Source organism: Sapajus apella, unplaced genomic scaffold (genome assembly GCF_009761245.1).
Source record: "Sapajus apella isolate SASKATOON/1434 unplaced genomic scaffold, GSC_monkey_1.0 scaffold48, whole genome shotgun sequence".
NCBI classification, from domain to species: domain Eukaryota; kingdom Metazoa; phylum Chordata; class Mammalia; order Primates; family Cebidae; genus Sapajus; species Sapajus apella.
The window spans coordinates 6,279,114-6,305,028 of record NW_022436988.1 but is presented as its reverse complement, the minus strand read 5'-3'; the positions used below and the strand labels follow the sequence as shown (position 1 = coordinate 6,305,028).

The following is a 25,915-nucleotide window of genomic DNA, read 5'->3' as shown; positions in this document are numbered from 1 at the left end:
CTCTGGGCAAGAGTGGGATGCTCCACCCTCTGGGCAAGAGTGGGATGTTCCATTCTTACTAATGTGACTTCAAAGTTTTTCATGGTCTTTGATTTTAGGAGCCAAGATTTCCTGGTTCTGTGTTCTTAATGTTAATGAACAGAGCCATGTTTTTTGTTTTTTGTGTTTTTGTTTTTGTTTTTTTGTGACAGAATCTTGCTCCATCACCAGGCACCAGGCTGGAGTGCAGTGGCGCGATCTCGGCTCACTGCAACTTCCACCTCCTAGGTTCAAGCAATTCTCCTGCCTCAGCCTCCCCAGTAGATGGGACTACAGGTGCGTGCCACCACGCCCAGCTAATTTTTGTATTTTTAGTAGAGACGGGGTTTCACCATGTTGGCCACGATGGTCTCGATCTGTTGACCTTGTGATCCGCCTGCCTCGGCCTCCCAAAGTGCTGGGATTACAGGCATGAGCCACCGCGCCTGGCCAGCAGAGCCACATTTTTTATGTGTTCACAGTTGAGAAGCATGTCAGACGATACACAGGTGGTTTCATCAGGCTGTAAGTGTGGGGTATCACACTATTAAATTCCCTCTAAAACTTCTATTTATTCTTATATTTGTGGGGAAGAAGCAGATACAGCCACAAGGGATGAGGAGAATGGAGGTTTGGGGGCAGGCTGGCATGACATGAATTTGCCAACTTGCCTATTATATTTCAGATAAATTTCTTAATCTTCACCTTTATTGTACAGACCATCTGAGGAACAGAAAAAAAACAATTTATCAATAGGGAAGATAATTCGTGGAAAATGAGTATGTAATTTTAGGTTGATCTTGAACTGCATTTAAAGCTACAGATTTTTTGGCTGGGCACGATCGCTCATGTCTGCAATCCCAGCACATGGGGAGGCTGAGACGGGTGGATCACTTGAGCCCAGGAGTTCAAGACCAGCCTGGGCAACATAGTGAAACCCCATTTCTACTAAAAAATACAAAAATTAGCCAGGCCTGGTGGTGTGCACGTGTAGTCCCAGCTATTCAGGAGGCTGAGGTGGGAGGATCACTTGAACCTGGGAGGTGGAGGTTGCAGTGAGCTGAGATCATGCCACTGCACTCCAGCCTGGACAACAGAGTGAGACCCTGCCTCAAAAGAAAAAGATTTTCTTATATATGTGTGTATGTATTTATTTATATCAATATGGACTCATAAATTTCCATTTATTGAATGTGTTGAAATTCATTACTATCATTGTTTTCATCTCAAATCATCCTGTACTGAGCCAGTGGGAGCTCCTTCAGGCTAGCTTCTGTGTTCTTTTGATGTGTGTGGTTCTTTAAGCGCTTCCTTACTTTCTAGAACAATAAAATGTTCCAGGTTCATTTTACACCTTCCCTACCCCAGGCATGGAATCAGCCATTTCTCTAAGAAGTCCTGGTTGCTTACAGTGAAGAATGCTATTTAGGAACCCAAGATCTGGACATTACATGTGCTCACTGTTACGGGAGTTTCGTTGATTCTAGACTCTATTAGTTAACGGCTCTAGGGAATATATGTATACGTGTGTGCATGTTTATAGGCATATCCCCACCCATAGAATTCTTTCTTTTCTTTTTTTTTTAAGAGATGAAGTCTCATTCTGTTGTCCAAGCCAGAGTGCAGTGATGCGATCTCGGCTCACTGCAACCTCTGCCTCCCGGGTTCAAGCAATTCTCCTGCCCCAGCCTCCCGAACAGGTGAGACTACAGGTACACATCACCACGCCCGGCTAATTTCTTCTGTATTCTAGTAGAGATGCGATTTCACCGTGTTGCCCAGGCTGGTCTCGAACTCCTGAGCTCAGGCAGTGTGCCCACACTGGCCTCAGGAAGTTCTAGGATTACAGGCGTGAGCCACCGTGCCCAGCCAGAATTCTTTCTTTAGAACTAAAACCACAAGTACATACCGATACCTTCACTTCTAGGCCAACCAGTGGGTTCATTGTTCATTATAGCCTTGCCCCTTTCCATAATCGTAACTTTTTTTTGACAATGAGAAGCAGAAGTCTCATTTTCCTTGACTTGTTTTCCTATTTGCTTAACCCTATAATTCATTGAAAGTAGCTTCAGAATGATAGAGCTACAGCACTGTGAAAAACAAACCTTCCCACCGACTAGAGTTCACTGTTTGTTACTCTTTTTGTCTGTATTCTGAGGATATATAGTTGGAATATTGTTTTAGCCCTTCTGTGGGGTTATGAAGCAGATTTTAATAGCTAGGTTTATTTGTTTCTCTTTGCATTCAGTTTTAGTATTTCCCCCCATCCTGTTACTTTCATTATTTCTTAAGTATGTACAGTGCAAAGGCAAAACTGCAAAAAGGTATGCTCAGAGTAGCGCCACTACCTCTGCTGACCTTTAGTTACACTCTCTTTTTTTTTTTTTAAAGACAGGGTTTCACCTTGTTGGCCAGTCTGGTCTTGAACTCCTGACCTCAGGTGATTCACCCACCTCAGCCTCCCAAAGTGCTGAGATTATAGGCGTGAGCCACTGCACCCGGCCCAATGCACTCTCTTATCCCTTCTGCCCTATTCCTATTTAGCCCCCTTAGGTAATCAATCTCACTAGGTTTTGGTAAATCTTTTTTTTTTTTGAGATGAAGTCTTGCTCTGTCACCCAGGCTGGAATGCAGTGGCACAATCTTAGCTCACTGCAACCTCCGTCTCCCAGGTTCAAGTGATTCTCCTGCCTTAAAACCTCCCAAGTAGCTGGGACTGCGCTATGCCCAGGTAATTTTTCATTTTTATTTTTGTATTTTTTATAGAGACGAGGTTTTGCCATGTTGGCTGGTTTCGAACTCCTAACCTCAAGTGATCCACCTACCTCGGCCTCCCAAAGTGCTGGGATTACAGGCACGAGCCACCGTGCCTGGTTGCTTATTTCTTATTCTATCCTATACGAGGCATAAGTACTGTTCAATTAAATTTGTCCTAAGGTAGCCTCTGTACGTAGAGAACTGTAACTTAACTTGGTTTGTAAACAAACTACAGCTTAAAGTTGAGAGAATAGTCTTGTAACAAATAGCCAAGGCTTGGTCAATCATAGCAGCTGGGCTTTCAACCAGTCACAGACTGCAAACTGTTCAGATTTGTCCAAATAAGGCAAAAGTGGAGTTGCAACCAATCCAGCCGTTTCTTTTTCATTTTGAGACAGAGTTTTGCTCTGTTGCCCAGGCTGGAGTGCAGTGGTGTGATCTTGGCTCACTGCAACCTCCGCCTCCCAGGTTCAAGCAATTCTCCTGCCTCAGCCTCCCAGGTAGCTGAAATTATAGGTGCCCACCACCACACCTGGCTATTTTTTGTATTTTTAGTAGAGATGAGGTTTCATCATTTTGGCCAGGCTAGTCTCAAACTCCTGACCTCAGGTGATCTGCTTGCTTCAGCCTCCCAAAGTGTTGGGATTACAGGCGTGAGCAACTGAGTCCAGCCCAATCCAGCTAGCTGTTTCTTTACATCACTTCTCTTTTTTGTCTGTAAGTCCCGCCTACCCAGGATGCTGGGTAGGGCTCTCTGAACCTTTACTGGTTCAGGATGCTGCCTGATTCATTGTTTCTTTGCTCAGAAAAACCCTTCTAAATTTAATTTTTTAAAGTTTTTCTTTTTTTCCTTGTTTTTGTTTAATAGAGATGGGGGTCTTGTTATGTTGCCGAGGCTGGTCTTGAACTCCTGGCCTCTAGTGATCCTGCTGGTCTTGAACTCCTGGCCTCTAGTGATCCTCCTGCCTTGCCTCCCAAAGTTCTGGGATTACTTACTTACTGACTTACTATGAGTCAAACTGAACATTTTTTTCACATGTCTAAGAGTCATTTTTACATCTTTTTTAGGAAGTTGCTATTTATTTTTTTTGCCCATTTTTCAATTTTTTGGTCTTGTTTTCCTCAAAGTCATACACACACACACACACACACACACACACACACACACATATATGAGGCATATTAAGCCTTTGTCCATGATATGTGTGACAAATATTTTCTCCCACTTTTTAATTTGTCTTTTGACCTCACGGTGATTTTTTTTTGGCCATGCCACATTTTATTAATTTTACGTAGTAAAATTTACCAGTCTTGTACTGCCTTTGGCTCATGAGTCTTAGTTAGAAATCTTTTTTTACATTGCGATTAAAGAGGTATTCACACATGAATTCTTAGAACTCTTATCATTTCGTGTTTTTACATTGAGATCTCTGAACCATCTGGAATTTAATTGTGTGGTGGGAGTTACAGACCTAGTTTGATCTCTTTCTCAATGACTATCTGGCTTTCCAAGCACCATTCATCACAAGACTCAGGTGTATTTCTGGACTTTCTATTGCATTCCACTGGTCTATTCCTGCTTCAGCACCACACTGTTTTAATTATAGAGACTTTATAGTATGTCTGATTATTTGGTAGAGGTAGACCTCTCTCACAGCTTTTCTTCCGCAGGTATTCTTAGCTATTCTTGCATTTTTATCCTTCCATATGAATATTTGGATAGGTTTAGGCTCTAGAAAAAAAATGTTTTGGCATTTTATTAGAATTGCATTAAATTTATTAATTAACTTGGGGGAGAACTGACATATTTATGATATTGAGTCATCTTTTCCAAGAACGAAAGATGACTTGGTTCAGATCTACTTCTGTGTCTTTCAGGAGTGTTTTAATGTTTTCCTCATACACATACTGCCGCTATTGTCAATGGGTTTTCTCTATATTATATCCTCTGCCTGATTATTATTTCTGTTTATGATGGTTATTGATTTCCATAAGGTAATCTTGTACCCCGCTAACTTACTGTAATATGTAGCCTATTTATCACCGTTTTGCGGTTTTCTAATTCGTGTGCCTCTAATTGACTTACCTTTTCTAATTCTGTTGGCTTATACTAGCAGAATGAGTTAACCCATCAGTATTGGACCCAGAGTAACACTAAGTGAGGCTCAGTCCTTAAGTCTGGGTAGCCTGAGTTTAATTTGACGAGGCCAATAACGGGTAAGGGAGCTCTGTGCCTGTGGCTGCGCATTTTCTCTCCTGCTCTGACCTGATGTGGTGTCCACTCGTTGTGACTAGAGCTTTGTGGGGGGAAAAGCATTTATTGCTCTTCAGACCAGTGAAGCTGGAGTTAGGCTGTGAACGCCCCTGGCCTGGTCTCCCCGGTGCCCACCCGCCTCTTGCAGGGTGCAGAGCACCGGGAAGCGGGCGACCCAGGCGGATCTGACCTTCAGCTGCCGGCACAGGGCCGCCCCCCGACAAGCCCCGGCAACCTCCCGACGCCCTCCGGTCCCACGGGCTCGGCGGCTCAGCTCAGCGCCCTCCGGCCTGTTCCGCCCAGGCCTGCAGCCCCGGGGGTGGCTGGGGCCTCGCGTCTTCGCCTCACTCTCCCCTGGCTGCCGGCACCCCTCTCAGCCCCGCACGCAGCTCGGTCCTTCAGGTCGCGGGGCAGAGGCTGGCGCCGTCCCCGGCCCACGCGCACGAGCTCCTCCTCTGGAGGGGCCCACGCGAAAGCACCTGCGGCAGCGGCGCCAATGGCCCTTCTTCCCAAGCGCGCCTCCGATCAGGGCTCTGCCAGATCGGCTCTGTCCATCCCACGGTTGCGGTGGAGAGAAGCCACGGTGGCGGAGTCATGCACGTGGGTGGCGCTTCCTTCCACCCGTGTGCAGAACTGAGCCTGGGGCGCCGCGGAGGACAGGGCGCCGAGATGCCGCCACCTGCCGCCCGGAGCTGGCACTGCACCCTTTAGTGCAAAGCAAATCCCTGTCCCATTGGTCCCCTCCCTCCCTGAGCATGAAGTCTAAAGGGAAGCTCCCCTCTCACCCTTCCACCCTCTTACCAAGGGCCCTTATTCTGTCATTTCTTTTTATTTTTATTAGTTTTTGAGACGGAGTCTCGCTCTGTCGCCCAGGCTGGAGTGCAGTGGCGCGATCTCGGCTCACGGCAACCTCCATTTCCCAGGTTCAAGTGATTCTCCTGCCTCAGCCTCCCGAGTAGCTGGGATTGCAGGCGCCTGCTCCTATGTCTGGCTAACCTTTGTATTTTTAGAAGAGACAGGGTTTCATCATGTTGGCCAGGCTGGTCTTGAACTCCTGGCCTCAAGTGATCTGCCTGCCTCGGCATCCCAAAGTGCTGGGATTACAGGCCACTGCGCTCGGCCGCTTTATTCGATTTAGAATTGTTGGAGTTGTTCCGGCTCCAGAGTCCAAATCCTGCAGATAGAGCTCAAAGGGTAAGGTGAACTGAAATGTCTTTGGCTTAGCTCAAATTCTCATTGTGGAGGTCTGAGAAAGGAAAGAGGTTAATGGGGAGAATAGAAGAATGAAAAGGACCACGTGCAGAACTGGTCACTATCCACAGAGTACTAACTCATTGCATCTTCATTGTATGAAATTTATTTGCATTTCCATGGATAACAATCATTTGTATTTTTACCAGTTTTCTATAACACATAGAGCTGCCAAATAGCTTAAAGACAAGTACAGACCTTTCTAGAAGCAGATAACCCCTAGAAAGGTCTTCTAGACAATCTGTAGTGAAGCTAAGTAATACCTTCAAGATTTCACAACTGCAAACTGGATCTGGAATTTAAACCAGATCGATGTGTTTCTGTACATCCAAGCTCTTTTCTCTGTATCAGGCAGCTTTTGGACTAGGAGAGTGCTTTTCAGCAGGAGCTGTGGTATCGACCACTCATCACCCCATTCAGTTAAAAATCCCTGGTCTCACCAGCTGCAATGGCTCACGCCTGTAATCCCAGCACTTTTGGGAGGCCAAGGCGGGCAGATCATGAGGTCAGGAGTTCAAGACCAGCCTGACCAACATGTTAAAACCCTGTCTCTGCTAAAAATAAAAAAATTAGCCGGGCATGGTGGCACACGCCTGTAATCCCAGCTACTCAGGAGGCTGAGGCAGGAGAATTGCTTGAGCCGGGGAGGTGGAGGTTGCAGTGAGCCGAGACCTCACCACTGTGTTCCAGCCTGGGTCACAGAGCGAGACTTCGTCTCCAAACAAAAACAAGAACAAAAAAACCCTGGGCTCAGGAATCTCCTCCAGGACCTACAGCAAGGTACTGAAGAACTTCAAAATCTCAATCAGCCATTTGCCATCTTGGGAGAGTCTTGCCCTGGATTCAAGTGTTCCCCCCGAACGCCTGAAGGGCCTGGAGTGTGGCCCAAGCCCTGGGAAACGGTCAGAGTCTCAAAATTCCCACTGGCGGGTGAGGAGAACACTGCAGCCCAGCCCCCCGTCAGTTCTTTGCGTTGGGTGTTCTGGGGCTGGGACTGGGACCAGGACGCTGGTACAGCCGGATTATCCCTTCATCGTGTAGCCGCTTCCAGACTTCCTTCTCCAACTTGAAGTCATGGTTTATGTAAAAGATCAGTCGTTTCCATGACTTATCATAGTAGTGATCAGAAAAGCGCTCATGGCCCTCAGTGATGAAGCCGTAGGCACTCACCTACAGCAAGGTTGGAGGAGACAGAGGGCCTGTAGTTGCTGTTACCCAGGCTTCTTCTCATGGCTCATTCTGTGTGGAGGGTGGGGGTTCTTTTTCCTGGTTCCACCCCAGTGGGTCTGGGTGCAGGTCCCTGGATACCCACACACCACAGCATGCACCCATACTCATGCCTACCCTCCCTCCGACCAGAGGGGTGCACCCAGCCCATCCATTGTCCTATGCTGCGCAGGCCCAGGAATAGCTCAGAGCGGTTTCTCCAGGTATTTCTGCAGCTGCGGTGGAGACTTACCTGGTCACAGAGCTGCAGGGCCGTGAGCAGCAGGAGGGCCCCAGTGGTGGGGCGGTATATCCTCCAGTGGGCACCGTCCAGGGTCTTAGACCTCAGAAACCTGTGAAATGCCCAAACCCCCAGCTGTCAGGGGACTACCAGGATAACAGGGACCTGGGCTGTGTGTCACGTGCTTTCTGCTCTGACCTGTTCTTCATGTATCGGAGGAAGTCTGGGTGCAGCAACAGGTATCTGTCCATTTGCAAGGCTTCCTGAAAAGCTTCCTGGGGTCTGTGCCTGCGGTGACCAAGGAGTCATTGAGAGTTCCCTTACCTGGCCTGGTGTGGGCCAAGTCAGGCTCACGAGCATGACTGGTGTCCCATCTCCAGGTGATAGTTCAGGCTGTCCCCACCTGTCCAACCCTTTACAGCCACTCACGACATGGCTCAGCCTGGGATAACAGGATGGCAGGAGGGCAGTGGGTACCTGAACCAGAAAAGGTTATTTGACAGCAGCGTCTGATTCATGAGCAGCGCTTCCAGCCACTCATAGTCCCGGGTGCCTTCCAGGAAGTGCAAGTAGCGGACATCCTGAGGACCAAGGACAGGGAGTGGTCCCACAGCACCGCCTTCAGGACCCACGCTGGGCGGCCCCTCTCTGACTTCACCTGCCCACTTGCTCTCCTCTGGCTGGTCTGACTGTCCTCCCCATGCCTGCCTGATGGAAGGGGAGCCTGTACCAACTGCAGACTCCGGCCGGACGCAAGCCTCCTCTCCCTCCTCACCTGTGTGCTCCCCCATCCAGAGTCTGGGTGTGGCCAGGCCCCTCCCTCTTTGCTCACCTTCCCCAGAGGCACATTCTTGAAGCCCCGATTGCCCAATGTAAGAATCGACAGGGTCAAGGAGAAGGCCGTGAAGCCGTAGAAGGATGTCCGAGTACCCACATCCTGCTCATAGCCTTTAATGAGAGCTCCGCTCAGTCTGTACAGAAAGATAAAATCAGACTGGATAGGTGAGCAGAGGAAGGAGATGTGTGTAGGTGGGTGGGGAAAGGAAGGAGCAATGGGGAGGCAGCAGTTACGTGCTGCAGTTCTCAGGAGAGCCCAGGAATTCCACCTTCCAGATGCAGGCGTGGAATATGCTATGGGTGTCTTGGAAGAGTCCATGTCTGCAGGATGCAGGGAGGAGAGGGGCAGGAGGGGGCAGGAGAGGGGCAGGAGAGGGTCAAGAAAGGGTCAGGAGGGGGCAGGAGGGGGCAGGAGGGGGAAGGAGAGGGGCAGGAGAGGGGCCGGAAGGCGCTGGGGAGCTTGGGCAGGACAGCTTACCGGAACACGTAGTCATGGCTGTCTATCTCCTGGCCCATGCGGGAGTTGTTCAGGATGCCCCCATTGCCCACCACGGCACAGGTGATGCACCGGTCGTTCCCAGGAGGGAGGCTGGCCAGGAGCAGCTGCTGCTGGGGCACTGGAGGGAAGCGGGTCACCACCTTCTGCACCACTGGAACAAGGCGGGGCTCCGTTCAGAGCCCTGGAATGGACGGGAGTCCGACCTGCTATTCCTCCCAGGTCTGGCAAACACCAGGGAAGAGGCAGACCAGAAGCCAGCTGCCCTCTCCCTCTGCCCTCGGCCCCCGCCCTCTGCCCTGGCCTACTGCGCACCCACACCTCCCCCGGGGTAGGGACTCACGGGAGTAGTTGAGCTCCATGAAGCCAAAGGGTGGCGCGAAGTGTTCCAGGCGGTCCCACTCGCTCTGGTTGAAGTGTCTGGAGTCCAGGAAGAGAGTGAGGTTGGGCAGAAAGAGTTTCTGGAGCCACGGCGACCTGGAGGCTTTGACCTTCACGGAGTCAGGGCAGGTCTGTACGCAGGAGGACGAGGTCAGGAAGGGCGAGGCCCAGAAAGGCCATTGGCAGGGGCTGCGCCGTGGGACCAAGGGCTGGGCCTCGCAGTGTGGAAGCCGCGGCTCCGAGACCTGTTCCATCCTACTCTCAGGGTCTGCTCACCCTCCCCTCCACATTGTCTGGGCTCCTTGAGGCCCTGAGGGTTCTGGGAAATGGGTGTTCTCGGCTGGCAAGGCAAATGTCCCTTCGTAAGTGTAGAGGAACCACATCCTGGGAATGTGGCATGTGTCCAGTGAGCTGTCACTGCTGTGGTTGCAGTCATATGTGTATAAATGTGCATTTCCCTCCCTCTCTCCCTGCCTGCCTGCCTGCCTGCCTGCCTTCCTCCCTCCCTCCCTCCCTCCCTGCCTGCCTTCTTTCCTTCCTTCCTTCCTTCCTTCCTTCCTTCCTTCCTTCTTTCTGTCTTTCCTTCCTTCCTTCTTTCTGTCTTTCCTTTCCTCCTTCTGCCCAGGCTGGAGTGCAGTGGTGCCATCATAGCTCATTTTAACCTCAAGTGATCCTCCTGCCTCAGCCTCCTGAGTAGCTGGGACTACAGGCGTGTGCCGCTGTACCCAGCAACATACACATTTTGGATACTGCCCCTCTGTGCAAGTGCAGATGAGAAGGACCACATGGGTGGGTGTTGTTAAGCCAGCCTGTTTCCTTAGGGTTGGAAGAGAGTGGAGGCTGTGGAACTGACTTTGCAGGGAAGACAAGGCATTCCTGGAGGACAGAGCTGGGAGTGAAGTTGGGGTGTTGTCTGTGAGTTCCTCCCCTGCAGCCCCCACCAGAGGATGGAGATTCAGGGGCCAAGCCGGGAGTAGATCACACCCTCTCACCCCAGATGGATGGCCTCCAGGCCTCCAGGGCAGGCCCCTTCTCACCCACCCCTCTTATGCTGTTCACACCAGGGGTCCAGGGCCTGCCTGCTCCTCGTCCCCCTTCGTGGCCATCATTGGAAGGATGGGTCGGGCAGAGTCGTGTGGGGCTGAGCCGTGCTTCAAGATGAGCTTGGGGCAGGACAAGACAAAGTCTAGAAGCAGAGCCCAGGAGGTGAGGAGAGGGTGGGCTGGGCTGTGTCTCTGGAGGGGCTTCAGAGCTGGGAGCCAGAGGGAAGGGGTGGTGGCAAAAACTCACCGTCTGGAGGCCCCCTGTTTCAAAGCTGTATTTTTCCTCAAAATCCCACCGAGGCTCAGACTTGAAGTTGGCGGCTTTCAGCCTTAGGATTCTCTGCGTCGTGGGGCTCTGGAAAGGGGCAGGGGGTGGGGTGGCCTGAGCTTTCTTCTCCTTGGGTGGGATGACTGCTGCGGTCACTCCTTTCTGTCTTGTCCTCGTAGGCACTGCCCCTGTGGGGGCCAGCATTCTGTGCCAGCTTTTGGGAATGAGTGCCTTTGCGGTGGTCGCTGCTTTGCCCTTGTGCTTCACCGATGCTGTCTTGGTGGCCGTCAGCTTCCCAGCCTGGCCCCCATCTCCTCGGGCCATCTTTGCTTCCTGGCTCTTCCATAATTGTGCCGCTGTCCGTGCGTCTTGCCCTGGGGGTGACTGTGTGTTCACCATGGTTTTCTCTTTTTTGGGGCTCTTCCATGCTGCCGCCCACTGCGCTTCGCCGGTTGCCCTGCCCTGCTCTTCCAGCGGTGCCTGGTCGGCCTCCGTTCTTCCCTCTCCGACACTGTGGGCCCTGGGCTGGGTGTGTGTGCCGAGGGCACCGTGCTCTGCAGAGACGGTCACCCTCCTTGCTCTCGTGGGTGCCTGGGGCTCAGGCTTTTGCAGGGACTGGGGAGACCTCACTTTAACGTTCTCTGTGCCTCGATACCTAGGGACAGAGGTAACTTTGATGAAGGCTGAAGATTGTGGAAACAGGTCAGAAGCAAAAGTAGTTTTTTGTTTCGAGACAGAGTCTTGCTCTGTCACCCAGGCTGGAGTGCAGTGGCACAGTCTCGGCTCACTGCAACCTCCTCCTCCTGGCTTCAAGCGATTCTCCTGCCTCAGTCTCCTGAGTAGCTAGAATTACAGGCACCTGCCACCACACTTGGCTAATTTTTGTATTTTCAGTAGACATGGGGTTTCACCATGTTGGCCAGGCTGGTCTTGAATTCCTGGCCTTAAGTGATCCGCCCACCTTGGCTTCCCAAAGTGTTGAGATTACAGGCGTGAGCCACCACGCCCAGCCCGGTAGTATTTATTATTGTCCTCCCAGGCAGACTTCCAACTAGTCCCCATAGGAGAGGGAGGGAAGGGGTGTCACCACCACTACCAAAATTCACATCATGTCCTTTACCAGGCGGTCTGCAAACTTACCTCTGACCAGCAAGCCACCCTGACAATAGCCAGAAGCCTGAGGAGCTGGAAAAGGGTACTAAAGAGACTGGAGCTGAAATGTTTCCCAGCACTGCACCCCAGTCGCTGTGCTTGCTCCTGGGCCCCCAGGGTACAGCCATTTGAGGTTGTGGCTTCCAAGAATGAGCTTGTGTGACCCTGGTCCTGTCACCTGATATCTGCGTGGTTCAGCTGCCCTTTTTGTTGCTATTGCTGGAAGCATAGGTAACCAGAGTTACCTCATTCACAAGGAAGTGGGACAAGCACACTGATGTCAGGATGACAGCTGCCAGCCTGGATTCAAACAGGTTGAATCTTGGCCAGTTGCGGTGGCTCATGACTGTAATCCCAGCACTTTGGGAGGCCGAGGTGGGTGGATCACGAGGTCAAGAGATAGAGACCATCCTGGTCAATATGGAGAAACCCCATCTCTACTAAAAATACAAAAATTAGCTGGGCATGGTGGCACATGCCTGTAGTCCCAGCTACTCAGGAGGCCGAGGCAGGAGAATCGCTTGAACCCAGGAGGCAGAGGTTGCAGTGAGCCGAGATCGCGCCATTGCACTCCAGCCTGGGTAACAAGAGTGAAAGTCCGTCTCAAAAAAAAAAAAAAAAAAAAAAAAAATTTACTCTTGGCCAGGCACAATGGCTCACATCTGTGATCCCAGCACTTTGGGAGGCTGAGTCGGGCGGATACCCTGAGCTCAGGAGTTCGAGACCAGCCTGGACAACACGGCAAAAGCCCCATCGGTACAAAAGTCCCAGCTACTCAGGAAGCTGAGGCAGAAGATCGCTTGAGCCCAGGAGTGGGAGGGCGCAGTGAACTGAGTTGGAGCCACTGTACTCCAACCTGGGCAGGAGATCGAGACCCTGTCTCAAACACAGCAGCAACAAGAAGACCCACCTAACTCTCGCTAGTTGGCATGGCTAGGAAAAAAATACATGACTCAACAAATATTTGTTGAGAGGCCACTCTATGTGCCACATCTCATGTGAGAGGCCAGAGGTCGCAAGTGAAAGCCATGTTTTCCAGCCATAAGCAAGAACAACTCTAGTGAGAGGCAGTCAGAAAAAGGAGTCCCGCTGCCTGGAGAATGCGTGAGCTCGTTGGGAGCAGGAAGGAAGGGCTCTGACAGCCTACGCTGGAAGTGAGGAAGGTTTCCTAGAGGAGCTTCCCCTCCAAGAGGATTAGGAGTGGCAGGGGGTTGGGGAGGTGGAGGTTTCGGCCCTGGAAACATGAAATGCATGGTGCCTTGAGACTGTTGATCAATTACAAAACCCTGAGTGTGGGACAGACGGTGTTCCCAAAGGGTGGGCAAGGCTGGCTTATGATCTGCGTCACAGGTCAGATTGTGGAGTTTAGAGGTTATCATTTGTCCACCTGTTCAAGAGGAGCTATTGAAGAATTTCCAGTAGGAATGGTGGTGGTGGCGGGTGGCGGCAGAAGGAAGGGAGTGGCCATGGGTGGGGGGCACAATCTGATTTCCATCCTATAATGCTTTTTCTAGCAGTAGTATTAATAAAAGATAAATTCATTCATGCCTGTAATGAATGAGCCCAGCAGTTCAAGACCAGCCTGGGCAACATGGCAAAACCCTGTCTCTACAAAAATTGGTTGGATAAAATATTCTCCCATATGTCCTATGTACGAATCTCAGATCCGATTTTGCTTTTGTTTGAATCTATTTTCTGGATGGGCACAGTGGCTCACGCCTGTCATCCCAACACTTTGGGAGACCAAGGCAGGTGGATCACCTGAAGTCAGGAGTTCGAGACCAGCCTGGCCAACATGGTGAAACCCCGTCTCTACTAAAAATACAAAAATTAGCTGAGTGTGGTGGCGGGCATCCAACAAATGTTAACTAAATGTCTATTCTGTGCAGTGTGCCCCAGGAATACAACTTGAATAAGGCACAGGCCTTGGACCTATGTAATGCACAATTGTTGTTATTCAAGACAGGAAGCAAAGGTCTGTGATCACTGGAGGAAGGCAGGGATGGCCCAAGGCTGTATGGGAAGTAAGCAGATTACCTCTGCTAGCCATTCCTCCATCAGGCCTCCGAGCCTGAGTTGCAGCTGACCCTGGCTGGTATTCCCAGCCTTTCTCAGCCTCAAAGAAACACATTTGCTCGGGGTTTCCAGCGGGGGCACTCTCTATTCTGACCTTGAAACTGAACAAAAACTACCTTTCCCCAGGGTATTAGGAAAGGGCTGACAGCTGACAGTTCTTCCTCCTTACCTCCCAGGGATCCATCCTTCCTCCTTGAAACATACACCTTCTTTGTTTTGTTTTGTTTTGAGATGGAGTCTCGCTCTGTCGCCCAGGCTGGAGTGCCGTGGCGTGATCTCAGCTCACTGCAGCTTCCGCCCCCCGCCGGGGTTCAACCTATTCTCCTGCCTCAGCCTCCTGACTAGCTGGGATTACAGACACCGGCCACCACACCCAGCTAACTTTTGTATTTTTAGTAGAGACGGAGTTTCACCATATTGGCCAGGCTGGACTTGAATTCCTGACCTTGTGATCCACCTGCCTCAGCCTCCCAAAGTGCTGGAATTATAGCCATAAGCCACCGCACCCGGCGTCTTCCTCTCTGTCTTTCCGTCTCTGCAGACAGGCCTCCTCTGCTTTCCAGCCCACAGGCTGGTGGAATATGGCCACCCCTAACACCCGTGCTGGAGACCGTGGACTCTCTTTGCTGCCAATTTTTCACTCTTGCAGGAGAAGACTGTAGCCCACTTGGGTCCTAACTCCATGCTTTTCCAGGGGTCTGGGTCACATGCTATGTGACATCCTGGGGCCCACTCTGTGCCCCAGGGAAGAGGACAGTTTCAAGAGGAAGAGGGGTTACTGGTTCATGGACTGGGAAGACACCCCCAAAGTATCCATTTTGAAAGGATGCCACAACGCAGAGGGGAAAACCTGAGTTAGTGAACATATTCTTGATCAATTCATTCCACATTTGCTTAGGAGAAGGTCTGAGTGCTGTGCGGGTAGGTTTGAGGCTCATGCTCCCCGTGGTCCGACTACTCAGTGAAGCTCCAAGCTGGCGTAGGCCGTTCAGCAAAATCCACGCTGCGCACTCGGTTTAACAAACAGCCCTTGTTACCTAGCAAAGCTCCTCGGTGAAATCACCCCGACCTCCACTTCCCAACCCCCAACCTCAAGAAGTCGATGGAAACTTCCCTTCCAGGTGTGGTGGTAAACGCCTGTAATCCCAGCTACTCAGGAGACTGAGGCAGGAAAATTGCTTGAGCCTGGGAGGTGGAGGTTGCCAGTGAGCAGAGATCGTGCCATGACACTACAGTCTGGGCAGTAAAGGGAGATTCCGTCTCAAAACAACAATAACAAACCGAGTGAATGAGACACCTTATGGAAAGTTCCATGAGAATTTCAAAACACAATGCAATGTTTATTCTGCAATATTCATTAAGAAGCCGTGACATGTCAGGCATTCAGAGGTATCTGGTAGGGATTAAAGATAAAAAAGCGATCGTCAGTGGTTTGTTTTTTTTTTTTTTTGAGACGGAGTTTCACTCATGTTACCCAGGCTGGAGTGCAATGGCTCGATCTCGGCTCACCGCAACCTCCACCTCCTGGGTTCAGGCAATTCTCCTGCCTCAGCCTCCTGAGTAGCTGGGATTACAGGCATGCGCCACCATGCCCAGCTAATGTTTTGTATTTTTAGTAGAGACGGGGTTTCACCATGCTGACCAGGATGGTCTCGATCTCTTGACCTCGTGATCCACCCGCCTCGGCCTCCCAAAGCGCTGGGATTACAGGCTTGAGCCACCGCGCCCGGCCCATCAGTGGTTTTAAGAAGCTCACAGTCTATAAGAGAAACACACATAAGTAGCTGCCTTAAAGTGTCATCGGTATGATGACGTGAGTCACATGTATGAGAGGCAGTGGTGACACCCTAGGAGGACAGTTTTGCTTGGGGGATACTTTGGTATGGAGAGGTTACCTAACCTGGGTCTTTTTTCCCCTGAGTCTTCAGAAATGAACTTTTATGAATTATTTTTCTTTTTATGAAGGCAATGTGGCCGGGCGCAGTGGTTCACGCCTGTAACCCCAGCACTTTGGGAGCCTGAGGCAAGTGGATCATGAGGTCAGGAGTTCAAAACCAGCCTGGCCAATATGGTCAAACCTGTCTCCACTAAAAATACAAAAATTAGTTGGGCGTGGTGATGCGTGCCTGTAGTCCCAGCTACTCGGGAGGCTGAGGCAGAAGAATCACTTGAACCTGGGAGACGGAGGTTGCAGTGAGCCGAGATCACGCCACTGCACTCCAGCCTGGGCGACAGAGCCAGACTCCATCTCAAAAAAAAAAAAAAGAAAGAAAAGAAAAGCAATGTGTGCTTATTAAGATTAAGAAAAAGCAGAAAATGCCTTCAAACATGAAAGGATAGCAACCTCCCATTATCCCAGTCCCTGCAAAGAATCTACTGTTAGCACCTCAGGGCATAGACAGCCAGACCCCTTTCTGCTCCTGCCATGCTTTAGAATGTAATTATATACTATTTTGAAATGTTATTTAATTGTCTCCCTCTCCATCTTGTACCCCCAACAGTTAAGATTTGGTTCCATGTTCAGGGTGTAGTGAAACAGATCAATCTGGAGAAGTTATGAGGGGAAAAGACTTTACTTTTTTTTTTTTTTTTTTTAGACAGAGTCTCATTATCACCCGGGAGGAGTATGGTGGCAAGATCTCAGTTCACCGCAACCTCCACCTCCTGGGTTCAAGCAATTCTCCTGCCTCAGCCTCCCAAGTAGCTGGGACTACAGGTGCTTGCCACCATGCCCAGCTAATTTTTGTATTTTTAGTAGAAACCAGGTTTTACCAGGTTGGCCAGGATGGTCTCGATCTCCTGACCTCGTGATCCGCTCGCCTCGGCCTCCCAAAGTGCTGGGATTACAGGGGTGAGCCACTGCGCTGGCCTCGTAAAACTGTCTGGAAGTTCTTCTGCTACACTCCGCCCACCATCCTGTTTGTTGCCAAGTCCAGCTGATCTGACTTCTCAGTCCTTTCTTCCGATTCACACTGTCCTTGCCACGATCTCATTAACGCTATCCTACACCGTTGCAATGGCTTCTACACCATCCCCTCTAAAACCACGTTCCCCTATCATTCGTCCTGTAATCTACTGACAGAGTACTCTGCATAAATCATGAATTTAATCAAGTTAACTCCCTTATTCTAAAGTTTTTGATAGCCATGAATAAAGTTTAAACATTGTGGCATGTTTTTTGTTTGTTTCATTTTTTTATTTCTTATTTATTTTTTTTCTTTGGCATGTTTTTTAAAGTGACAAATTCATTCTTTCATCAACAAGCATTTATAAAGCACCTGCACTGGGTCCAGGGCCTGCCTGTTAAAAGCCCTGAGGAAACACAGACAAATACGACTTGCCGGCCGGGCACTTTGGGAGGCTGAGGGGGGCGGATCACTTGAGGCCAGGGGTTCAAGACCAGCCTGGCCAACATGGTGAAACCCTATCTCCACTAAAAATACAAAAATTAGCCGGACGTGGTGGCGCACATCTGTAGTCCCAACTACTCTGGAGGCTGAGGAAGGAGAATTGCTTGAACATGGGAGGTAGAGGTTGCAGTGAGCCAAGATTGAGCCACTGCACTCCAGCCTTGGTGACAAAGCAAAGACTCCGTCTTGGAAAACAAATAAACAGCCAGGCGCGGTGGCTCACGCCTGTAATCCCAGCACCTTGGGAGGCCGAGGTGGGCAGATCACAAGGTCAGGAGTTTGAGACCAGCTTGGCCAACGTAGTGAAACCCTGTTTTTACGAAAAATACAAAAATTAGCTGGGCGTGGTGCCAGGTACCTGTAATCCCAGCTACTAGGGAGGCTGAGACAGGAAAATCACTTGAACCCAGGAGGCAGAGGCTGTAGTGAGCCCAGGTCATGCCACTGCACTCCAGCCTGGACAAAAGCAAGACTTCGTCTCAAAGAAAAATTTAAAAAATAAATAAAGAAGGCCGGGCGCGGTGGCTCAAGCCTATAATCCCAGCACTTTGGGAGGCCAAGGCGGGTGGATCACGAGGTCAAGAGATCGAGACCATCCAGGTCAACATGGTGAAACCCCGTCTCTACTAAAAATACAAAAAATTAGCTGGGCATGGTGGTGCGTGCCTGTAATCCCAGCTACTCAGGAGGCTGAGGCAAGAGAATTGCCTGAACCCAGGAGGCGGAGGTTGCGGTGAGCCGAGATCGCGCCATTGCACTCCAGCCTGGGCAACAAGAGCAAAACTCCTTCTAAAAAAAAAAAAAAAAAAGAAAAAAAAGAAAATAAATTACGTAATTCATGTAATTTCACAAATTCATATAACTGCATGATAGACACACACATGCACCAGGTGCTCTACCTGGCTCTAAGCTTTTCTATTCCCCACCCTAGCCAGCCCAGAGCTCAGACTCTGGTCTGACAGGGGTGGGAGATGTGGGGGTGAAATGAGGGGGAGATTGGGGAAGCTGGAGAGAGGGGGGCAGCAAGAGTCATAGTCAGGCACCGAGAAAACTCCCCCTCTTTTTTTAAGCCCTAACGCCTCTGGTATTTTTACTTTAGTGAGCTCCTGTCGTGGACGGTGGGGCTGGGAGTTCCTGCCCGCCCTGAGGTTCATTTAGCTTCTGTCTGATGTAAGGACCCCCTGCTGACTTGGTGGTCTCTGCACATTGGTAAATGTCGTTCTCTGGGGAGGGGTTCTCCTTCACACCGAGAATCCCCACAGGAGGGTCCTTTCTAGGTCACGTCTCCCACTGCCCCCTGCGACATTTAGTGACCCCGAACACTTCTGGAGTGAGGGCCCCATTATTGCTCAGCAGGTAACTGGGCAGTTGAAGGGTCTGCTTCCTGCTCTCCCACCAGGAAGTGCTGAACTTCCTTCCACTGCCTCTGGGCTGTGAAGACTTGGGAGGGGCTGGGTGGTTCTGTCTCTTCCCAGGTACATTACATCATGGACAGTTCCAACAACTTTCTGCCTTCAGAAATCTCTAGACCAGAACCAGACGCCACTCCACTTAACATCTGCCCCGTAACTCCAGGGCATGTGGCATCTGCTGAGGCGGCCAGGCCCGGTCACTGTGAGTGATTCTCGGGCAGTGCACTGCCACCCCAAAACATGGCTCCAGAGAACTCCAGTCCCCTGAGCTTTCCTCCCCACCATCTTCTTAGCTAAGCTACGTTGAGTTGGGTTTTTGTCAAATGCAATCTAGAGTTCCAACAAATACAAACCTATATTCATATCACACACAAAAGTAAATTGCTGATGGATTCTTACTAAGCTTAAAGAACAGCAGTACAGACATATTAGTAGACAGTGTAGAAGAAAGTATACATAATGTTGGGGGTGGGACTGACCTTCCTAAAAATCTCGCAAAGTCCAGTGACCATAAAGGAAAAGATAGACAAATTTTATTGACGTAACAATTACTTCTGTATAACATATCACAAACAATGAAATAAAACCAAACAAACATCAGGCTGAAGAAGACATTCGAAGTATTGTAATACATGATAAAAAAGTTTAGTATCCCTAATACACAGAAAGCTCCTGGAAGTACGAAAAAGATAAATAGCTAATAAAAAAGAAGAAAGATACGAACAGGTTATTCATAGAAAAATACAAATGACTAATAAAGATCCTCAAACTCATCAGTGATCTGAGAAATGCAAATTAAAAAGAGAAACACTTTCACCTATCAGCTGATCAAACCTTAAAAATCTTAATGAAAGCCAGTGTGCTCATAGGAGGTGAAGAAAGTTAACTCTCACACCTGTTGGTGAAGCATTTTGAGAGAACAATTCAATGGTGTCCATTGACATTTCATGTAAACATATCCGTCGTCTTGGCAATTCCACTTCAAGAAATCTACACAGATATCACTTACGCAAATGGTCAAAGTATGTGAGAAACTTGATAGGGATTGGTTAAGTAAAGGGTGACTACTCTGTGGAATGTTAAGCAACTGTTAAAAGAAGGGAGTTGACCGGTATGTCCCAACATGGAATGATGTCCATGATATAGTATGACTTACAAGGTCAACCTGTGGGACAGTGTGTAGCATGAGACACATATATATACGTATATATACAGCTCTCTTGTGCATATCTATGAGTATCTATGTGACATATATGTGTGAATATATCCAGATCTCTATATACAATATATATCTGTATATACACGTATCTCTCACTATATATTGAGATATATATTATATACCAATGTATACATATCTCTCATGCTACCTAACATATAGTATACATATCAGTATATAGTGTATATATTGTGTATATATATCTATATGTATATATCTATATACTATATAAATATCTATATCTCCATCTATCCATCTATCTGCCTGTATATCTAGCTATCTGCTTATCTATTTATCTATCTATCTGCCTATCTATCTATCTATCCATCTATCTATCTATCTGCCTATATTTCTATCTATCTACCATCTATCTATCTACCTACCTGCCTATCTATCTATCTACCTGCCTATCTATCTATCTGTCTGCCTATGTTTGTATCTATCTATCTACCTATCTGCCTATCTATCTATCTATCTGTCTGCCTCTCTACCTGCCTATCTATCTGCCTATCTTTCTATCATCTATCTGCCTATTTCTATCTATCTACTATCTATCTATCTACCTGCCTATCTATCTATCTATCTGCCTATCTTTCTCTCTCTCTCTCTCTCTCTCTCTCTCTATCTGCCTGCCTATCTATCTATCTATCTATCTACTTTCCTATCTGGCTTGTATAGCATAAAGGTAATGAGCACAGGCTATGGGTTTGAATCCTGGCCCTGCCACATACTAGGAGGGTGATCTTGGGAGACTCATTTCAGTTCTCTGTGTCTCAGTGTCCTCCTAATAATAAGAATTAGTGTGGTGGGAGAGAGATCCAAGATGGCTGATCACTAGCAGCTCGGGAATATAGCTCCCACTAAAAGAGCAGAGAACGAGAGGACGCCACACTTTCAGATCAATTTTTGTTGCTCACCCACCGGGAGATTCCCAGCGGAGGAGCCCCACGTGTCGCCAGCGCGACTCTTGAGGCCGCTGAGGCAGTTTTGCTGCTGCCTTGGAGCGGCGGTTCTTGGTGCAGGGTCAGAAAAGCACCATCAATCTTAACGCCGCTGTTTTGGCCGGTGCAGTGGGTTGCTCAGATTCTAGCGCCGGGAATCAACAAGTTGGACATCCATTCAGAAACCCAACTATAAAGACGGTAATTATAAAGACCACAGATGGATAAATCTATAAAGTAGGGAAGAAAACAGCCTAAAAAGGCTGAGAATACCCAAACTCAGAACGCCTCTCCCTCTACAGGGGATCACAGTTCCTCATCAGCAACAGAACAAGGCCTGATGGAGAAAGACTGTGTTCCATTAGCAGAAACAGGCTTTAAAAAGTGGATGATAAGAAACTTCTGGGAATTAAAAGAACTTGTTCTAACCCAATGCAAAGAAACTAACAACTTTGGCCGGGCGCGGTGGCTCAAGCCTGTAATCCCAGCACTGTGGGAGGCCGAGGCGGGTGGATCACGAGGTCAAGAGATCGAGACCATCCTGGTCAACATGGTGAAACCCCGTCTCTACTAAAAATACAAAAAATTAGCTGGGCATGGTGGCGCGTGCCTGTAATCCCAGCGACTCAGGAGGCTGAGGCAGGAGAATTGCCTGAACCCGGGAGGCGGAGGTTGCGGTGAGCCGAGATCGCGCCATTGCACTCCAGCCTGGGTAACAAGAGCGAAACTCCGACTCAAAAAAAAAAAAAAAAAAAGAAACTAACAACTTTGAAAAAAGGTTTGATGAAATGTTAAAAATAACACACAATTTAGAGAGGAGTATAAGTGAATTAATGGAGCTGAAAAATACAACACGAGAACTTCGCGAAGTATGCACAAGTTTTAACAGCGGAATTGATCAAGCAGAAGAAAAGATATTAGAGGTTGAAGACAAAATTCATGAAATAAAACAAAAAGACAAGATTAGAGAAAAAAGGATAAAAAAGAACGAGCAAAGTCTCCAAGAAATATGGGACTATGTGAAAAGACCTAATCTACGTTTGATAGGTGTACCTGAATGTGACGAAGAGAATCAATCCAAGCTGGAAAATACGCTTCAGGATGTTATTCAGGAAAACTTTCCCAACCTAGCAAGGCAGGACAATATTCAACTCCAGGTAATACACAGAACACCACAAAGATATTCCTCAAGCAGACCAACCTCAAGGCACATAATCGCCAGATTCACCAGGGTTAAAATGAAAAAGAAAATACTGAGGGCAGCCAGAGACAAAGGTCAGGTTACCCATAAAGGGAAGCCCATCAGACTCACAGCAGATCTCTCAGCAGAAACCCTACAATACAGAAGAGAGTGGGGGCTGATATTCAACATCCTTAAAGAAAAGAACTTTCAACCCAGAATTTTACATCCAGCCAAACTAAGCTTCATAAGCGAAGGAAAAATAAAATCTTTTGTGAACAAGCAAGCACTCAGAGATTTCATCACCACCAGGCCTGCTTTACAAGAGCTTCTGAAAGAACCACTACAAATAGAAAGGAACAACCAGTATCAGCCTTTCTAAAAAATGCCAAAAAATAAAGAACATCAAAATAATTAAGAAATTGCATCAATTAATGGGCAAAACAGCCAGCCAACATTAAATGACAGCATCAAACTCATATATATTGTTATTAATTCTAAATTTAAATTGACTAAATCCCCCAATCCAAAGACACAGACAGGCAAAAAAAAAAGCCAAGACCCATTGGTATGCTACATCTAGATCCATCTTACATGCAAGGATACACAATGACTCAAAACAAAGGGATGGAGAAAAATTTACCAACCAAATGGAGAGCAAAAATAAATAAATAGAAAGCAGGAGTTGCAAATTTTGCTGATAAAATACACTTCAAAGCAACAAAGATCAAAAGAAGCAAAGAAGGATATTACATAAAGATAAAAGGATCAATGTAACAAGAAGAGCTAAAGATCCTAAATATATATGCACCCAATACAGAAATACCCAGATATATAAGACTTATAAAGAGACTTGGACCCCCACACAATAATAGCGGGAGACTTCAACATCAATATTAGATAGATCAATGAGACAGAAAGTTAACATCGATATCCAGGACTTGAACTCAGATCCGGAACAAGTAGACTTAATTAACATTCATAGAACTCTCCACTTTAAATACACAAAATATACACTCTTATCAGTACTACATCACACGTATTTACAGGTTTAAATGAAATATTGGTTGGCTGCTTGTTAATTATTTTCTCCCCCCCCCCTTTTTTTTTATGTCTCTATTATTAAACACAATTACAGGCATACCCATTTTTGGACTGCATTTTAGCCCAGGCAATAAAGCAACACCCCTGTTCTCTCTCCCTCTTCCTCTTCCTCTTTCTTCCTTTCCTTTATTCTTTTTTTTTTTTTTCTTTTTCTTTCTTTCTCTCTTTCTTCCTAAAAAAAAAAAAAATTAGTGAGTTAACATACATCAAGCATCTAGAATAGGGGCTGGCACACAGTAAACGCTATAGCAGCGTTAGCTACATAATAATAGAATTCCATGTGCCCTCAAGTATCAAGAGTGCTCACTTTGAAGAGTGCATAGAGGTGGAGACCTGCACTTTCTTTGTAACTCTGTGAGAGCCTGCATTACTTTCAACGTTTAAGAACAGTGAAATGAAATTACTGGCTGGGCACGGTGGCTCACTTTGGGAGGCCAAGGTGGGTGGATCACTTGAGGTCAGGAGTTCAAGAACAGCCTGGCCAACATGGCGAAACCCTGTCTCTAATAAAAATACAAAAACTTAGCCAGGCCTGGTGGTGTGCGCCTATAATGCTAGCTACTCAGGAGGCTGAGGCAGGAGGATTGCTTGAACCTGGGAGGTGGAGGCTGCAGTGAGCCGAGATTATGCCACTGCGCTCCAGCCTGGGCAACAGAGTGAGACTCCATCTCGAACAAAAAGAAAAGGACTTCTAACTGCTGGAGATGTGTGTATTGTCTAAGAAAAATGGTCTAGAAGGTCTTTTTGAAGAATTAACTTGGCATCCACAATTGAAACTGCCTCCCTAAGAGGGAGGCCCTCCATTTTACTGACAAACTTAGGGTGGATCCGGGTCTGAAACAAGTGGATCACACAGGATGGCTCTTTCGCTTCAGGACGTAGAGAACGGCATGTAAGAACTAACCCAAAGCTGCTGTCATTACTCACATTCCCTGAGGGGAAAGCAGGCATGTCTTCTGTCTGAACTCTGCAGGCCTAACCCACCAGTTCTCAAGCTCCTGTGCACGACCCATGGTAGCTGGACACGAATATCCCATGGCCTCTTGGCTCCCCACTGCCACCACTTCTGTTTCCTGCAAGTCTTCTCGTTAATTAGTCTTTCTTCCCAATGGTTCTTGAGAACATTGACCCTGACACTCCCGTGTGGACACAGAGGTGGCTCAGGCTTCCCCAGTCCTCCCTGCACTATCAGTTTTCAGTTTGCTCTAAAAACTGAAAATGAATGAAAACAGAGGAGTGGAAAGGGTGAGAATCTTACCTGGAAGGCTTTGTGTTAGGTTCCTTAATAAAGGAGGGCAAGGCGAAGAGAAAGACGGCCAGGGCAGCCAGGAGCAAGGACCACTGGATGCCTTGCCTCGGGTGGCTGCATCTCCACAGGAAGGACCTCATGGTGGTGGGTTGGGCTCTAGAGGCAGGTTCTGCATGTCCTGGGGCCTTGATGTGGGCAGCAGAGAGACTTACCGCTCGGGTTTGCCCGAGGGAAGTGCACACCTTTTGTGCTAACAATGAGCCACTCCTGCGAGTGCTGAGTTTATCAGTCTCTGCCAGGGGAGGGAGGATCCGCCTTCACTGCTTTATGAAGGCTTATAGGCTGGCATGGCTTGAAGGGAGGGAAACTCCTGTTGTTCAAACACTTTCGTTTTTCTCCCTTTGTCTCTGAAGCCAATATCTGAATGTCAAGCTTTATGAGAAATATAACCACATTATATGCAATCTCGGTAAGGTTTCTTAACCTATCTGCCTCCATATACATGGAAAAAGCAGTTGTCTACCTTGTGGGATTATCGTGAAGACACCACGTTCAACACTTCAGCTCAACCTTTCCTCCTTCTCATCTGAAATCGAGACCATTTTAACAATGACCAGCACGTGGGAGGGCTCACTCTGAGCAGGGCACTGGGGAGTCTTCGTAGGCACTTGTGGAACCCTCACAGCCACTCTAGGGGCTGGGTACTGTCATCAGCCCCATGATCCAGTGGAGGAAACTGCCTCCAAGAACAAGCTGCCAGCCCAAGATCACGCGGTCAGCCACTGGTTTGGGGGTCCAGACCCAACTGACTTAGACATTGCTTTTTTTTTTTTTTTTTTCCAGAAATAGAGATGGGTCCCAGTATGTTGTTCAGGCTGGTCTCAAACTCCTGAACCTAAGTGATGCTCCCACCTCAGCCTCCCAAAGTGCTGGGATCACAGGCATCGGCCACCACGCCTGGCCATGATGTTTTTGTTGTTGTCGTCCCAGGTTTATTGAAAATAATAATGCAGAAAAGATTCAAACAGGTCCCCGAGGCGTTTTGAAATTCATCCCAACTGTAGGCTGAGTGACCGTGATTGCATTCTCACCCACTGCTTAGTAGCACCTTGGAGAAATTATTCACTCTACCTTGATTAAAGCAATGCAAAACAAAACCCACGTAATTCTTGGGGAAAAAAAAGTATGTTTCAGAGGAAAAATATCAAGACCATTTGTAGAAAACTTCAAAAATTCAGAGAAACAGCCCTCTGTAAAGTACTGTGAGTTAGTAATTTTATAAAAATATTGTGTCCAGGGTGTTGAACTGTGGGAAGGGTTTTGGGACCTGTGCTCGCTGTTCTCACCTGGCAGTGCGCATTTCTCCCAATGCACTGCTTTTGGTTCTGTTCTGAAATCGTGAAAGCTCTTGGCCTTCACCCAT

At 48.2% G+C, this 25,915-nt stretch overlaps 1 protein-coding gene and 1 pseudogene across 2 annotated transcripts; both read right to left on the bottom strand.

Moving 5' to 3' along the window:
* The window catches only part of LOC116525420, a 15,996-nt pseudogene extending 9,632 nt beyond the window's left edge, over positions 1–6,364 (bottom strand).
* A 585-nt stretch (positions 6,365–6,949) lies between these two features.
* On the bottom strand, positions 6,950–24,826 carry ST6GALNAC1 (ST6 N-acetylgalactosaminide alpha-2,6-sialyltransferase 1). Of its 2 annotated transcripts, none has more exons than XM_032241565.1 (9): positions 24,502–24,826; positions 10,732–11,407; positions 9,404–9,572; positions 9,043–9,214; positions 8,560–8,698; positions 8,205–8,308; positions 7,926–8,015; positions 7,740–7,839; positions 6,950–7,450 (listed from the first exon to the last, which is right to left on the bottom strand). In XM_032241565.1, exons 1-9 carry the CDS (start codon positions 24,630–24,632, stop codon positions 7,241–7,243), a joined length of 1,791 nt encoding a protein of 596 aa, XP_032097456.1. In that variant the 5' UTR covers positions 24,633–24,826; the 3' UTR covers positions 6,950–7,240. The 2 variants fall into 2 exon arrangements, with proteins under 2 accessions (XP_032097456.1, XP_032097457.1); XM_032241566.1 differs by having other exon boundaries at positions 9,043–9,181; positions 24,502–24,761.
* Positions 24,827–25,915: the final 1,089 nt, after the last annotated feature.